This window comes from Oryctolagus cuniculus, chromosome 1, assembly GCF_051225735.1.
Source record: "Oryctolagus cuniculus isolate XC-2025 breed Fujian yellow rabbit chromosome 1, ASM5122573v1, whole genome shotgun sequence".
Taxonomy (NCBI): Eukaryota; Metazoa; Chordata; class Mammalia; order Lagomorpha; family Leporidae; genus Oryctolagus; species Oryctolagus cuniculus.
The window spans coordinates 200,491,769-200,508,000 of NC_142867.1; the positions used below are offsets into that span (position 1 = coordinate 200,491,769).

The 16,232-nt window shown below is 54.3% G+C and overlaps 1 protein-coding gene across 3 annotated transcripts; it reads left to right on the plus strand.

The window, feature by feature from the left end:
- The first annotated feature begins 399 nt into the window (after positions 1-399).
- On the plus strand, positions 400-15,149 carry POLR1E (RNA polymerase I subunit E). Of its 3 annotated transcripts, XM_008264664.5 has the most exons (13): positions 400-617; positions 1,061-1,164; positions 2,366-2,442; positions 3,944-4,029; positions 4,424-4,482; positions 5,289-5,433; positions 8,357-8,464; positions 9,412-9,508; positions 11,539-11,672; positions 12,316-12,424; positions 12,528-12,609; positions 13,175-13,306; positions 14,872-15,149. In XM_008264664.5, exons 1-12 carry the CDS (start codon positions 542-544, stop codon positions 13,262-13,264), a joined length of 1,167 nt encoding a protein of 388 aa, XP_008262886.4. In that variant the 5' UTR covers positions 400-541; the 3' UTR covers positions 13,265-13,306; positions 14,872-15,149. The 3 variants fall into 3 exon arrangements, with proteins under 3 accessions (XP_008262886.4, XP_002708024.2, XP_089174640.1); XM_002707978.6 differs by lacking the exon at positions 12,316-12,424; XM_089318514.1 differs by lacking the exons at positions 400-617; positions 1,061-1,164; positions 12,316-12,424 and adding an exon at positions 1,913-1,991.
- The last annotated feature ends 1,083 nt before the right edge of the window (positions 15,150-16,232 follow it).

A 16,232-nucleotide genomic window follows, 5' to 3' on the forward strand; every position in this document is an offset into this window, starting at 1 on the left:
GCGAGATGCTTGCCGGGCTCTGGACAATGCTTGGTCTCAAGGGCTGCACGGCCGCGTGTCTTGTATGGGACACCTCAGAGTTGGGGTGGCCCTCTGTCAGCTGCCACATTTAGCCGAGGCTCAAAAAATTCCTGTCAGATGATTCTAAATTTAAACTTGGCCTTCGAGCCCTGGGGAAGACACATTTGTCATGGTAGAAGAGACAGCCCATGCTCCACCTGCACCGCCTTACGGGAAAGTTATGCGGCAGTGGCAAGATCTTCTGGCCCAGCCAGAAGGAGCGCTGGGCCAACCAGGCTCTGCATCCTCAGGGTAGCTGTCAAGAAGGGGGCGTGGTGACGGATGAGAAGGGGCGGAGCTAACGGCGGGCGGGGCTCACGCGGCTCCTCCAGGGGGCGTGCCACGCACGGTTGCGTACTCGGCCGATGCCCTGAGGCCACGCCCCTTCCGGTTCGCCGCTCAGCCCGGCAGCCGCGTGAGGACCGTCGCTGCAGAGTCGGCAGTTGTGGAAACTCCTGGGTTTGACGGCCTGACGGACGGGATGGCCGCAGATGTGTTGCCGAGTGCGACGTGGCTGTACTGTGGGGAGCCCGACGAGAGCCAGAAAGCTGTACTGGGTGAGGACTGCGGCGCTGGAGCGGGGTTCCCCTTCCGTCTCGGTACCTCTCCAGGTCTCCCTTCCCGCCCAATGCGTCAGGGCCCACTGTCGTCTCCACCGCTGCCTGGGACTCGGCCAGGGCCCATCTGGCATCCCGCTCCCTTGCTGTCGGTACTTCCCAGCTGTATGAGGACATCTCCATCTCCCCATCCCCATGGCGGTGTCCGGGACGCTGCCCTCCCCTCCCCTGCCAGGTCTCCCACCTGCCCCCTTTCCCTCTTTCCGCTGGGCGCGGATTCTTCCTCCCCAGGTCTGGACCAGGCCCCTGGGTCAGCCTCATCCCCCCTGCCTGCGGCCCCCGCCCCGCTCGCCCCGCCAGACCCGCGTTTCCTTGCCAGCCCCATCCAGCCGTAGCTCCCTCCCACCATGCACCGTGGTCATTGTCGGGCGGTCCTCTTACAGTCCAGTTCTCCAACGGGAAGCTGCAGAACCCGGGCAACATGCGCTTCACCTTGTACCAGAGCAGCGACTCCGCAAACCCCAGGAAGAGGAGTCAGCGGATCCTGGTAAGCGCTGCGGCTGCCAGTGCCCCGCTCTGCCTGCCTTAGGAGGCCCCTGGGGTGTGGGTGGATGGGAGAGGAGAAAATGGCTAGGGGCCTTTGGAAAAGCTCCGGCTCCAGCAGCTTTGGGACTTCCGGTGGAGTGGTGGGCGTGCATTCACGTGTCCTGTCAGCATGTGTTATTGAACAGGCACTGCATCCCTGTGCGGTGAGTTAGGGAAACAGCCCCCTCCGACCTGGCGCCACTGGTGCTGTGGAGCAGGGCTTCGGTGCCTCCGTACACCGATAGGCCATGCCTGGCTGTGGCTGGCAGTCCTGTGCCTTAGGATGGTGCCCTAGAGAGGTGTGGAGTGGCTGCCGGGACACGCATCCATTAGACAGAGCTCTGGGCCCGGTGGGGAGGGTGCAGGGCGGAGTGAGCTCAGTGGCTTGCCAGAAGCCCCTTCTGGGGGTGGGTGCTTCAGTGCTGAGCCCTGAAAGGGGAGGGAAGGTTTGGCAGCCAAGGTTTGGGGTTCCAGGTGAAGCAGATAACAAGGACAAAAACGGAAGCAGGAAGGCTTGGCGGTTACAGGGAGCGAGTCAGCTGTGGCTGTGGTCCTGAGGGTTTAGAAAGAGCAGGCATGGGGGAGGTGGGCGCAGAGGATCAAGGCGGGCTTAGACTCAGGGCGAGGAGGTAGCCTGCAGAATCGCTTGGTTGCACACTGGCAAGTGCAACCTTCTCATCCGTCACCACGCCCCCTTCTTGACAGCTACCCTGAGGATGCAGAGCCTGGTTGGCCCAGCGCTCCTTCTGGCTGGGCCAGAAGGTCCTGCCACTGCCGCATAACTTTCCCGTAAGGCTTCCTCCCGCTCAGCGCGGTGCAGGTGGAGCATGGGCTGTCTCTTCTGCCATGACAAATGTGTCTTCCCCAGGGCTCGAAGGCCAAGTTTAAATTTAGAGCCTCTTGCTTACGTCCTGTCCTGTGGTGCAGGCCCCCAGGAACGTCTCATACCCGTTGGAAGCTGGTGCTGTCCGTGGCTTCCGCTTCTAAAGCCCTCTTGCCTTTCCCCAGGACTTCCCCAGATTACCTTGGAGCTGGGGGCGGGGGGGCTGGATCATCTCAGCCACTGTGGTTCTGGGTTAAAAGCTTTGGCAGATGTGAGAATGAGGCAAGATGCTCACTGCCTCTCAGCCTTGGTCATGAATGGGGTTTCTCCTGTGTTTTAGGCAGCTGAAACAGAGAGACTTTCCTACGTGGGAAACAATTTTGGGACTGGAGCCCTCAAGTGTAACACTCTGTGCAGGTAATGGTGGGGGGAGGATGATGGGAAGGGTGTGGTGCGGCACTGACACTGCTGTTTTTAGTCTATTTTAGGGGCAGTGGGAGAAATTGAGGTTTGCCAGGTGCCTGTGTGCTTGTACCTGGGGCTCTCTTGGAACGAATGCATGATTTATATTTGCTGAGTTTTCCTAAAATATGCATTTGTCGCATTGTTTATTTATAACTTTTTTTTAAAGATTTATTCATTTACTTATTTGAAAGTCAAAATTACAGGGGGTGGGGAGAGAGACCAGGGCTTGTGGCATAGGGGGTAAAGCTGCTGCCTGCAGTGCTGGCATCCCATATGGGCGCCGATTCGAGTCCTGGCTGCTCTACTTCTGATCCAGCTCTCTGCTGTGGCTGGGAAAGCAGTAGAAGTTGGCCCAAGTCCTTGGGCCCTGCATCCGCATGGGAGACCTGAAAGAAGCTCCTGACTCCTGGCTTTCGATCAGCGCAGCTCCGGCTATTGTGGCCAATTGGGGAGTGAACCATCAGATGGAAGACCTCTCTCTCTGCCTCTCCTCTCTCTGTGTAACTCTTTCAGATAAATAAATAAAATCTTTTAAAAGAGAGAGAGAGAGAGATATCTTCCATTTGCTAGTTCACTCCCTGAATGACCTCAACAGCCAGGGCTGGGCCAGGTCAAAGCCAGGAGCCTGGCGCTTCTTTGGGGTGTCCCAGGTGAGTGCAGGGGCCCAAGCACTTGAGCCATCCTCCACTGCTTTCCCAGGCCATTAGCAGGGAGCTTGATCAGAAGTGGAGCAGCCAGGGCTCGAACTGGCATGATGTGGATGGCGCTGCTGCGGATGGCGGCTTTCCCCCTTGTGCCACAGCACTGCTCCCATTTGTAACCATCTCACACCCCAGGGCAGTTCTCTTCTCTAATTTGGAATGTCTGATCAGGAATGGGTGGAACCTTACCTGATGCTGGCCTGGGCACTAAATACAGAGGAAGGATTTGGTAGAGACAGAGGCTGTCGGCTGGGAAAGAGGAACCTGGGGTCTCCATCGAGTCCTTGCTGATGGCAGGATTTTGGGCAGCTGTGCCCTTCACTGACCCCCCAGCCTTCTGCTCTGTCCTGCCTGAGCGTCTGTAGCTCTCAGGGATGGCACGGTGCAGGCAGGGTCCCTGTGGTGGTCCCCAGCAGTGACCGCATGGAAGGGGTTCCCGATAGAAAGCAGACTGGTGTAAATGTGCTCTAAACGGCCCACACTGCCTCATCGCCTTAGCAAGACGCTCTGGGTCAGGATGATCTCTCCAGGACTCCACTTGTATTTGCCACCACGAAATTTGTGTGTGTGTACAGTGCATTCTATTGTCTTTCTGGATGTGTACACCCCAGAGGGTTCCTTGTTACAGCAGAGACTCACGGCTGCTGGGCCAGCAGGAAGGTTAAGAAGTTTTAAATAGGAAGAAGGAAGTTGTAGAAACAACAGCTTTTGAGTGACCCCCTTGCCACTGGCGTTATTCCTTCTTTGTGCAGGCACTTTGTGGGCATTTTGAACAAGACCTCCGGCCAAATGGAAGTGTATGATGCTGAGTTGTTCAACATGCAGCCCCTGTTTTCAGGTAGGTCTCAGTCATGACCCTCACAGAAACAGGGATTTTGGGTGTGTTGGATGAATCGGTTTGGGTTCTTGATTTGCAAAACACATTTTGTCATTAATTTTATTTATTTAATTTTTTAAAAAAGATTTATTTATTTGAAAGTCAGAGTTATACAGAGAGAGTGAGAGCCAGAGAGCGAGATCTTCCATCTGCTGGTTCCCTCCCTGGTTGGCTACAACAGCTGACATGGAATGCGGGCTTCCGAGAGGCACTTAACCACCGCACCAAATGTCTGCCCTTAGATTAACTGCCAGGCAAGGAGATAGTGATTGCTCCTCATATTGGTAGGACTTACAGTGTGCTTTTTTCTCTCTCTGTCTTTTGTGTATGTGTGTGTGTCTTGTGTTTTGGATAGATGATTCAGTTGAGAGTGAACTGGCACCAGAGAGTCAGAACAAAACTTTCAGAGAAAAGGTAAGTGTGATGGAACGGAGATGGGAGGCCCTAGGCAGATTCCTTCTAGGCCTTGAGTTTCTCTATCCGTAGAGCGAGCCTGTTGAACCCTGGGCTCTGCCTGGCTGCCCCTGGCTCCTTCAGTCTGTTTTCCTCTGAGCAGTTTCTGCCTGCAGAGGCCTGCTTGGCCTCCCAGAGGCCGACCAGGCCTGCTCCCACCTGGGGCAGCTGAGTGCAGCTGGGTACCAGTGTTCAGAGGCAGTTCTCTGGGCTCATGGGTATAGAATGGTATTGCTGTTGAGGAGTTAGTCCAAGTTCTGGAAGACAGTGTTTGTGCCTAGAAACTTCCACATTAAAGCAAAGTAAATTTTAGGAGCTTCAGTGCGGAAGGTCCCTATAAAAATCATCTCACCCCGTGATGGCAGATTGATTGAATGTGTAGTGCTGCAGAGCACTGAACTGAGCAGGGGCGTGAGGGTTCCTCCTGGCTCAGGAGGAAGAGGGAGGATCCGTTTGCAGTGGCTGTTACGGGGCAGGACGGGAGAAGGGTAAGCCGTGCATTATGGGTTTTCCAACTCTAATCCTAGTCAAGTGTTTTACTGGTGGAGACACCCTGTTGATTCTGTAAAAAGCTCTTTTGGCTTATAAGTACATGAAGTCTGTGAATATCATTTGATGACATTAACTGTCCTGCAAGGTATAGGCATGGCCTGGTTTATAGGCGAGGGGTCGGTGGCTCAGGGAGGCTGAGGGTTTCCTGTGGTTGCACAGGAGTCGTGGTGCCCGCCTGGCGTGTTCCCAGTAACCAGGATTTATGTCTTGCACAGATGGATTCTTGCATTGAAGCCTTTGGCACCACCAAACAGAAGCGAGCGCTGAATTCCAGGAGAATGAACAGAGTTGGCAACGAGTCTTTGAACCACGCAGTAGCTAAAGCTGCAGAGAATATCATCGACACAAAGGGTGTGAATGGTAAGCAGCTGAGACTGGGAGTGGCTCACCTAGACAGCTTTCTCTTTCCGGTCTTTCACCCAGCCTGGAGTGGGAATAATGGGACTAGGGCTGGATTCCTGCTGCTTCCTGGTGAGGCCTTCTCAGGGACAGACTTTGGAAGTCAGAAGAAACATCCAGTGTGGTCCTGCTCAGGCAGGTAGGGGAGCCAGGCACAGGAAGGGGTCTGTGCGTGCCCAGGTGTTAGTGCAGGGCTACAGCCTGCAGCCTGCAGCGCACGTGCGTCCAGGGAGGCCTCGGGCAGAAGGCTGATGCTGTGATAACGGAAGTGAGTCTCAGAGGCGGGGTTTCACTTTGGGCTTAGGGGGTGTGTTTCTGGTCCTTGGCAGCTTGCGTACTTAAATGTGTTGAAAGATGGGCTTACTGTTCAAGTAATATGAGAGGTTTTTCTGTTGAGGATGGAACTTTTTGGGGCGAGCATCTGGCCTAACAGTTAAGCTGCTTGTTAGACCCGCATGTCTCGTTTCGAGTGCCTGGGTTTGATTCCTGCCTCTGGCAGCTGATTCCAGCTTCCTGCCAGTGCAGGCCCTGGGGGCAGTGGTGATGACTCGAGTGATTAGGTTCCTGACACTGTGGGAGACCTGGATTGAGTTCTTGGCTGCAGGCTCGGGAGTGCACTGGGAGTGTGGTGGGCATTTGGATAAAGAACCGGTGGATGGGAGCTCACGTGTTCTCTCTCTGTCTTGTTCTCTCTCTCAGGTGTACAAACAAGAAAAGGAACATTATTAAATTCTAGTAATTTTTAGGAACAGTTTCCACAGCCTGTGATTATATAAACATCTTGATATGTTTTCTTTCAGTACTTTTATATATATATTTTTTAATTTATTTATTTCAAAAACAGAGAGAGAGACAGAGATCTTTCATCTGCTGGTTCACTCCCCAAATGCTTGCAATGGCTGGGCTAGGCCAAAGCCAGAAGCCTGGCACTTCTTCCAGTTCTCCCACAGGGGTGACAGGGCCTAAGGACTTGGGCCACCCTCCGCTGCTTTCCCAGGCATGCTGGTAGGGAGCTGGATTGGGAATGGAGCAGCCAGTCTCAAACTGGCGCCCATATGGGGTGCTGGCGCTGCAGGCTGTTGCTTTACCTGCTGTACCACAGCACCAGCCCCAGTTTTCCTTTTTTGACATTTAGAAAGTTAATGAAAAACAATTTTTTGGCACATGGTATGTATCTAATTTTATATTTTCCAAATAAGTAGCTATTTGTTCTGAACTCCATCCTCAGGTGATGTTTAAAAAGTTTTTATTTATTTATTTGAAAGGCAGAGTGACAGGGAAGAGAGACAGAGAGATGTCTTCTGTCCACTGGTTCACTTCCCAAATGCGTGCAACAGCTGGGCCTGGGCCAGGCTGAAGCCAGGAGCCTGGAACTTCATCCGACTTGCCCATGTGGGTAGCAGGTGCACACTGGCAGGAAGCTGAGCTGCAAGTGGAGTCTCTAGGACTTGAACCACTCCAGCATGGGATGCGGGCATCCCAAGTGCAGCTTAACCTGCTCTGCCACTATGCCTGCCCCTCCACAGGTTGTTTCTTTAGAAGTCATCCTTAGGATTTTACTGCATTCTTAGAACACTTGTGGTATAGTTAATTGTTCTGAGTGGCTATTCCTGTAGCAGCATCAGGCTCTTTTAATTATGGTAGCCTTCTTGTCTGGCTTATTGTCTGATAAGATGAATTTATCCTCCTCTGTTACTTTACTAGCATGCTTTTCATTCCAAATGATCCTAAGAATCATTTGTCAGGTTCCTTCCAAATCCAGTTGTGGTTAATATGGGGAGAATCGACATTTTTACGGTATTGTGTTTTTCTCTCCAGGAACATAGATCTAGGTCTCTCCATTTATTCAGAGACATCCTTTAATGTCTACATTTAACAACTTTATTGTTAAGTTTATTCTCAAGTATGAAAAGACATTTAGGGGCCAGCACTGTGGCATAGTGGCTAAAGCTGCTGCCTGCAGTGCTGGCATCCCATAAGGGTGGTGGTTTGAGTCCTGGCTGCTCTACTTCTGATCCAGCTCTCTGTTGTGGCCTGGGAAAGCAGAGGATGGCCCAAGACTTTGGGCCCCTGCACCCATGTGGGAAACTTGGAAGAAGCTCCAGGCTCCTGGCTATGGATAGGTTCAGCTCCAGCCCTTGCGGCCATTTGGGGAGTGAACCAGCAGGTGGAAGAACTCTCTCTGCCTTTTCCTCTCTGTAACTCCACCTTTCTAATAATAATAATAATAATAATGACATTTAAAAATCATCCTACTAGAAGCCGGTGCTGCAGCTCACTAGGCTAATCCTCTGCCTTGCGGCGCCGGCACACCGGGTTCTAGTCCCTGTCAGGGCACCGGATTCTGTCCCGGTTGCCCCTCTTCCAGGCCAGCTCTCTGCTGTGGCCCGGGAGTGCAGTGGAGGATGGCCCAAGTGCTTGGGCCCTGCACCCCATGGGAGACCAGGAGGAAGCACCTGGCTCCTGGCTTCAGATCGGCGTAGCTCTGGCTGTAACGGCCATTTTAACTGTACCTGTCAAATAAAAAAAAAAAAAGTTAAAGAATTTATCAAAGCTATTTTGAATGGCCGACACTCTAGCTTCTTGTATTGTAAATGTTTATCAGCTCACTCTTCTTGCAAGTTATTTGAGGGGCACTGTGCTCTATCCACCTTCTCAGTGCCCAGTTTGTGTTTGCTTTGTTCTGGAGTGGTCGGCCCTGTGGGGTGCTCAGGCCACCTTGACAGAAGCCTTCGGACTCGGGGTGGGGGTGGGAGTGGGAGTGGGGGGGGGGTGGTTCTGGGCCATTTGTGATCTCAAGTGTGGATTGCAAAGAGTGTTGGGGAAGCTGAAACCGAAGCCGGTGACGCCGGTGACGCCGCCTTGCCTTGCCTTTATTGAAAAGCTCTGGTCAGCGACGCCGCCCAGGATGACCTGCAGGATGACTCCCTCTACCTTCCTCCCTGCCACGCCGACGCAGCCACGCCTGGAGACGTGTACAGATTTGATGATCGTATCCTTCTTGTGGTAGAAAAGCTGCTTTGTTTCACAGGCCGGGATGGGCAGCTGTGAATGGCTTGCGCCAGGCTCTCAGGGTGACTGACAATCACAAAACATCAAGACCTCTGCAGTTGCCCTGGTGCCACTTGCCAGGGTCAGCATAGGCTTTCTGGGTAGCTGGGGGACCTGCCCTGGGGCGTCAGACCCATCCTTAGCAAAATGTCAAATGCTCACAGCTCAGCCCTAGGGGGTCACTCTCCATGAATAGACAAAATGTGACTTTGACTTTGCATTGGTCATGCCCAAAGCCTGGGGCAAACTGATTATGTAACAGGAATGGTTGGCGCTTCTTTTTTTTTTTTTTTTAAAGATGTTATTATTTATTTGAGAGATAGAGTTACAGATAGTGAGAGGGAGAGAGAGAGAGAGAGGGGTCTTCCATCCGCTTGTTCACTCCCCAAATGGCCACAATGGCTGGAGCTGGGCCAATCCGAAACCAGGAGCCAGGAGCCTTCTCCTAGTCTCCCATATGGGTACAGAGGCCCAAGGACTTGAGCCATCTTCCACTGCTTTCCCAGGCCACAGCAGAGAGCTGGATCAGATGAGGAACAGCCAGGACTAGAACTGGCACCCATATGGGATGCCGGCGCTGCAGGTGGAGGAGTAACCCTCCGCGCCATGGCGCTGGCCCTGGTTGGTGCTTCTGATTTTGCTACTTGACCGGTAAGGTTGGATGGAGGACGCTTACAGCGGCAGCTCTGTGGTTAGGAGGGGAAGGCAGAAAGGCCCTGCAGGGCAGGGGTTCTGGGCTGGGAGTCAGAACCGGGTCCCCCAGCTCTGCTCTGACAAAGTGTGTGGTCTTGCCCTCTCTGGGCCTCTGTAAGATGAGGCTGCTGTGAGGTGATCCAGCCGGTTGGAGGTGTCCATTCTGGCCAGGCTGTGTTCCTGACCTACAGCTAGTTCTTTCTCCCGCCGAGTATGAGGCTCTTAAGGGCCCAGCCGAGGCCTTCCGGAGCGTCATGTCAGAGGAAATCCTGAAGATGGCTGAAGAGAACAGGTACCCTGGGGTGGGGGATGGAGGCCGGGGTGGGGGTGGGGTGAGCAGACAGGAGGCGGGGGCTTCCCCGTCAGTGAGGAGGAAGTGTGTCTGTTCAGCGCTGGATGTGGATGGGCTGCTGTGTTCTTGACCGCCTGAGCTTCCAGGAGCTGAGGGTGGGTCCAAGGAGAGCGCTGGCCTCTGAGTGCTGGCCTCTCCAGCTGGGCAGAGGCTGTTAAGGCGTTGACGTGTGGGGCTGGAAACCAGGACCAGACCTTGTGCCCTGGTGTCGTGCTAATGCGGCCCAACACCAGGAGCGCTTTTTAGTGATGCCATGCTTGGGGAGCTTTTCTGAAGTGAAATGTGTGTATTGAAAAAAATTCAGAGTTTATTTCCCACCCACCCCGCCTTTTGCCATTGAAATACCTTGTGTGTGTGATGGTAGGATTTTTGCTATTGAGTTTTTAATTTTAATAATTTTTCTTGAGAAAATAAAGGTCGTCAAGGCTATGTTGGCTCTTCCAATTTTCTTTTGTTTTTCAAGATTTATTTATTGATTGACTTGAAAGGCCGAGTGATGGAGAGAGGTCTTCCATATGCTGGTTCACTCCCCCTTGCAACAGCTGGGGCCATGCCAGACTGCAGCCAGGAGCTCCATCTGAGTCTCCCACATGAGTAGTTTGGGCCAATATTGATTGCCTCCAAGCGCATTAGCAGGAGGCTAGATTGGAAGCAGGGTGTCAGGGACTTGAGGTAGGCACTCTGGGGTGAGATACGGGTGTCATAGATGGCAGATTAATCAACTGGGCCACAATTCCCATTCCTAATTTTTATTTTGAAATTTTACTGGTTAGTGAAATCTAAAGCTTTGGAAAATGCATTTTTTTCTCTCCAACGATTTAGTTCTAAAAGTCATTAGTGGTTCTTAGTTATCCTAATCTGATTGTGACTTGGGCAGGTGCAGTTACAAGCTCTAGGCTGGGAAAGAACTGAGTCCCTGATGATGAGCGCTGCCCTGATGTTACTGTGTGATCTCCCCGATGCGGGCCTCAATTTTCCCATCTGTAGAATGAGCCACTACAAAATGGTCTTGAGCCTTTTTATTTCTGCAGGTTCAGGGTCTTGATAGTAGAGATCAGTACATAAAAACAGCGAACATGGATTGAGCTCTTCTTCTGTGCTAAGCACTGTTCTAAGTGCTTTGCTTGCAATTTCCTCTTTTAATACAGAAAAAGTCTTAAGAGGCGGGTACTATTCTTAGCCCCTATTTATAGATGAAGAAACCAAGGCACAGAGATGTCAAGAGATTTGCTGAAGTCATTAAATGCACACCCAGGCAGTCTGGGACCAGAACCTATGCCCCTGAGCCTTAAACCACAGGTCAGTGAACTGTGGCCCTCTTGCTGAGTCTGACCTACTTCCTGTGAATAGGTATAAAGCACATTTTATTGAAACACTGCCCCCTTCACTTACTTAAATACTGTCTATGGCTGTACTGGGTGTGTGGCACAGTGTGTTAAACTGCTGCTTGGGAAACCTACATCCCATATCAGTGCTGGTTTGAGTCCCAGCCACTCTGCTTCCATTCCAGCTCCCAGTGTCTGGGAAGGCAGCAACTGATGGCCAAGTACTTGGGTTCCTGTCACCCATGTTGGAGACCCGGATGGAGTTCCTGGTCCCTGGCTTCAGCCCAGCCCAGCCCAGCCCAAGCTCTTGCAGGCATTTGGGGAATGCACCAGCAGACAGAAGGATGGAAGATTTTTTTTTTCTCTCTCTCTGTGCCTTTCAAATAAATAAATCTTAAAAAAAAAAAAAAACTCTCTTGCCTGCAGCAGCAGAGCTGAATAGCTGTAGCAGACCATGAGACCCACACAGATATTTGCTGTCTGGCCCCTCGTGGCGCCCTGCCCTGTACCACAGCCCACCTGGTACAGAAGAGTTGAGAGCGATCCCCCATCAGTGTGGAGCGTGCGTGGGGAGAGCTGTGAGGCAGCAGTTCCCGACAGAGCCAGCTCACCCTGACACACCTTCCCTGTCCTGCCTTGTTTCAGCCACTGCTCCTTTGTCATAGAAGCCTTGAAGTGTTTGCCGACGGACGAGAAAAGCCGAGACCGCCAGGCCCGATGCCTATGGTTTCTAGACACCCTCGTCAAATTTCGAGCCCAGAAAGTGATTAAGCGGAAAAGTAAGGCCCGATGGGCATTTTATTCTGGTTATTTCCAATGGACCTGTAACTCCTCGGGCAGCTCTGCTGAGAGCAGGAAGAGGCCGAGTGTGGCCTGGTCTGTGCGTGACGCTGGCAGCAGCGTGGTTCCTGTTGCTGCTGCTGGCCTGCGGGCGGGCCTCGCCACGGGGGCTCTCCTCTCCCTGGACCTGTGCTCATCGGACAGTGGGGACAGCTGGGGTTACGGGATTGCTCAGTGGCTCTCCAGAGCTAGCACTCGCCCTCTCTGGGTAAATCACATGAAAGTTTTGAGGGCCCATGAGCACAAACGTCCGTGACCCAGGGCGAAGGAGGTGGTGTTGCTGGCGAGGCTGGGGGCAGGTCTGGGCTGGGTCGGCTTCTTTCTGGCCTGAGAGTCGGTTTCTAATGGCCACCCCGGTGCCGCCTGTAGCTAGGTCACCCAGCCAGAGTGGGAAGCCAGCAGGAGACCCCTGAGATTTCCAGCGCAAGGTGTATTTGGTCATTGTGGTTGTGACTGCGTACCAGTTTGCACTCTGCTTAGTCCTTGTTTTCCACCCTGTTGGCCCTTCCTCGCTCTCCCTAGCTTTTCTCTGTACTCCGTTGTATCCTCCAGCGTCTTACTAATTCCATGTCCTTGCCTCAGGTGAGTCTGTTTTTCCTGTCATGATGCCATCACTGCGTCTCCGGGAGGGTGGGCTCTGCAGGCTGAAGCACACCTGTGCACACACACCTGCGCACGCCGTCCTGCTCAGGTGGGCTTCACAGTGGCCTGGCTGCTGGGCTCCTCCCCCAGCGCCTGGGTGAGGCGTGGCCTCGGGGTTTGCAGAAAATGCTGGAACTCGCTTTGTGTTGTAGGTGCCCTGGGACCTGGAATTCCCCACGTCATCAGCACCAAACTGCTGAAGCAGTTCACCTGCCTGACCTACAACAACGGCAGGTCAGGCCTGGCGTCCTGGGGCCCGTGCCTGTGGAGGGGACACAGAGGGGTGGTGTTCAGTTCCACGGCCGGCTGGGGGGCTGGGAGGGTTCTGGGCCAAGCAGGTTGAGGAGGCGCTGAGTGTTACAGGCCCTGGGAGCACCCACACGGGGAGACCTTCACTTCACAGCCCTTCCTGCTGCCCACAGACCTAGCGCACGGGGAAGGCAGTGCTGCGGGGAAGGGCGACCCCGTGTGTGCTCTGGGCCGCCCCCCTGCCCTGTGCCTGGCGCGCTGCCTGCTCCTTCGTGCGCGTGGGAGAATCGGCAGCCGCTGGGTTTGGGATGGCTGTTTTGCCCGCAGCCCTGCTGAGTGGCGGGGCCAGGCTGGGGCGCTGCCAGCGGCAAGTGTGGGCTCACTCCCTCTGCCCTGCCCGCACCCCTCGCCGGGGGAGGCACAGGCGGTGCCGGCCGGATTCCTTTCCTTTCCTGGAGTTAGGAAGCGCGTCAGCACGTAGGGGCCCCGGCTCTGAGAAATTGTCCTAGAGTTTAATTTTATTTCTCCTTTCTTGCCATTGATGTTGCAGTTTACGGAACTTGATTTCGAATTCTATGAAGGCCAAGATCACAGCGTATGTGATCATACTTGCTTTGCACATAAACGACTTCCAGGTTGACCTGACCGTACTGCAGAGGGACCTGAAGCTCAGTGAGAGAAGGTGAGCCATGGAGAGCAGTGAGCCGCGGGGCGGGGCGGGGCGGCCGCCTGTGTCGGGAGCGGGGGAGGCCTGGGGGGAGGCCTGGCAACGCCGCGGGCGAGTGAGCCCTCAGGCACTGCCAAGCGCCTTCTCCACGAGGCGCAGGGTTAGAATCTGTCCGATCATCTCACCAGTTTCCCTAAAATCAACTGAGCCGCGTGAGGGTCAGAGGAGGGCCTGACTTTCTGAGGGCCTTGCAGCCCACAGGGAGTCATTGAGCCTCAAACCGGAGCCTTCCAGGGCGTTCCGTCCCTGCAGGTCCGAGCAGGCTCCCGTTCTCTGAGGCGGCGTTCCGTCCATGTGGTTCTGACAGCCCAGCTGTAGCTTAGCGAGAGCTTCCCCTTCAGATGGAGGGGGCCGCGGGGAGGGGTCCAAGGCAAGGCAGAGCCTGTGCAGGGGTGTCACGGCTGAGCTTCTCGGAGCAGACGGGGGAGCTGGGTGACACGGCCTCTCTGATCATGTGGGGGCGGGCTTCCTGGGTCCTTACAGGTGCGGTCAGTTGGCTTCTGTAACAGCCCTGCCTCCCCTCCTCCAGCAGTTGATGACGGGGTTCTGAGGGCCAGCCCTGGGCAGCATGCCCACGGCAGCGAGGCTGAAAGACCAGCCGGAGCAGGGCCTGGCGCCTGGCGCATTCCAGCAGCCGCCCCAGCCCCGTCCCGCTTGCTCTCCAGGTTGCTGTCAGTAAAGAAAAGGAGGACCTGGATCTAGAGAGCCTGGTTTTCCTTCACCTGGCAATAGTTTCTTCCACATGGAGTTAGAGAGAGGGAGAGGCAGAGAATCTTCTATCTGCTGGTTAACTCCCCAGATGGCCGCAATGGCTGGAGCTGGGTCAGTCTGAAGCCAGGAGCTTCTTCCAGGTCTCCCACGTGGGTGCAGGGGCCCAAGGACTTGGGCCATCTTCCCTACTTTCCCAGACCCATTAGCAGGGAGCTGGATCGGAAGAGGAGCAGCCAGGATTCCAACCCGTGCCCATATGGGATGCCGGTGCTACAGGCGGCAACTTAACCCTCTACGCCTCAGCGCTGGCCCGCTCCTCCTTTTTTTTAAAAAACAAGATTTATTATTTATTTCAAAGAGTTAGAGACAGACAGAGATCTTCCATCTGCTGGTTCACTCCCCAGATGGCCACAGTGGCCAGTGCTGGGCCAGGCCGAGGCCAGGAGCCAGGAGCTTCTTCCGGGTCTGCCACGTGGGTGCAGGGGCCCTAGCACTTATTCATCTCCCACTGCTTCCCAGGCCATTAGCAGGAGCTGGATCAGAAATAGAACAGCCGGGACTCAAACTGGCACTCACACGGGATGCCATCGTCACTGGTGGCAGCTCTACCTGCTATGCCATGGCGCTGGCTCCAGCCTCTGGATACTTTCTCACAGCACAGTGAAATGAAATTGTCTGTCTGCTGGCTTTGAGGGGTGGGAGGGGGCTCGTGCACCTCCACCTGTGGACACTGTCCTCAAGGCTGCTCTCCGGCCAGTGGCTTTCAAAGTGATCCTGAAGGTTCTCTCCCGACTTGTTCTGTGTCTTAGGATGATGGAGATCGCCAAGGCCATGAGACTGAAGATCTCCAAGAAGAAGGTGTGCGTGGCAGCCGGCAGGGAAGAGGATCGCAGGGTGGGCACTCTGAGCGTCCCGCTGCCACCGGCCCAGGCCTCGGACCTCCAGGCGAAGCGCAGGAGGATGACGTAGACTGCGCAGCGTGGCTGCTGCCTCTGTGCCTCTCCGTGTTTGTCAGAAGAAAGCCTGGCACAGGTCAGAAGCCAGAAGCCAGCCTTCCCCTGGAAACATAAAGTGACGATGGCTCGGATGTCCCCCTCCGTCGGTGTTGGTGATTGTAAACAGCGCTGTCTCGCAGGTTGCCTCGTGTGTGGACACAGGGGACGGTGGGGCTGGACCAGCCGCAGCTGGGAGCTCTCACCAGGCTGAACTCTGAGCCACACCTAACCAGCAGCACCGGGCTTGGGCTGGGAAGAACCGGCGGGGTGTGTGATGGGAGGACCTAGCTCAGCAGGGCTGGAAGAGGAGGCTTGTGCCTTTATCAGGAGCTAACTGGGTCGCCAGCGGGGTGGGGTTGTTGGAATTGTCTCACTTAGACCCTGCTGTAGGACACTGGGGCCAGATCAGAGGAGGCCACCATGGCGGCCAGCTCTGAAAGCCGCACTTGCAGGGATGAGTCAGGCTTCAGTACAGAAAACAAAGAATTCTAAGTGTTTTATGAAGAAAGTGGCTTAAGGGGTGGGCCTGGAAGCACAGCAGGTTAAGCTCTGCTTGGGATGCACATGTCTCATATTGGGGTGCTGGTTCAAGTCCTGGCTCTCCTGCTTCTGATCTTTTTTTTCTTTTTGAATTTTATTTATTTGAAAGGCAGAGTTATGGAGCAGGCTGGGGATGGAGAGAGATCTTCCATCTGCTGGTTCATTCCCTAAATGGCTGCAGTGGCTGGGACCAACGCCTGGAGCTTGGAACTCCATGAGGTCTCATGTACTTGGGCCATCTGCTGCTTTCCCAGGTGCATTAGCCGGGAGCTGGACTGGAAGTGCAGGACTTGAGCCAGTGCCCGTATGGGATGCTGATGTCACAGGCAGCGTAAGTCATTGTGCCACAACCCTGTTCTCCCAGCTTCTGGCAAATGTGTCCTGGGAGGCAGCAGATGTTGGCTCAAGTGCTCAGGCCCAGCCGCCCATGTGGGAAACCCAGGGGAGTTCTGGGCTCCTGGCTTCAGCCTTGCCCAGCACTGGCTCTTGTAGACATTTGGGGAGTGAACCAACACATAAATTTCTTTCTCTACTCTGCCTTTCAAGTAGATGAAAATAAACATTAAAAAGTATGATTGATATTTACAAAAAGAAGAAGAAAAGCGAAGAAAATGGCTTGAGAGAGGAGAGGATGT

Bases quoted from the DNA above. Each gene is read 5' to 3' on its own strand.
- POLR1E (XM_002707978.6), top strand. From the start codon at position 542: ATGGCCGCAGATGTGTTGCCGAGTGCGACGTGGCTGTACTGTGGGGAG. The intron at 4,030-4,423 runs GTAGGTCTCAGT...TGTTTTGGATAG, and splicing joins CATGCAGCCCCTGTTTTCAG to ATGATTCAGTTGAGAGTGAA. The intron at 12,610-13,174 runs GTCAGGCCTGGC...TTGATGTTGCAG, and splicing joins CTGACCTACAACAACGGCAG to TTTACGGAACTTGATTTCGA.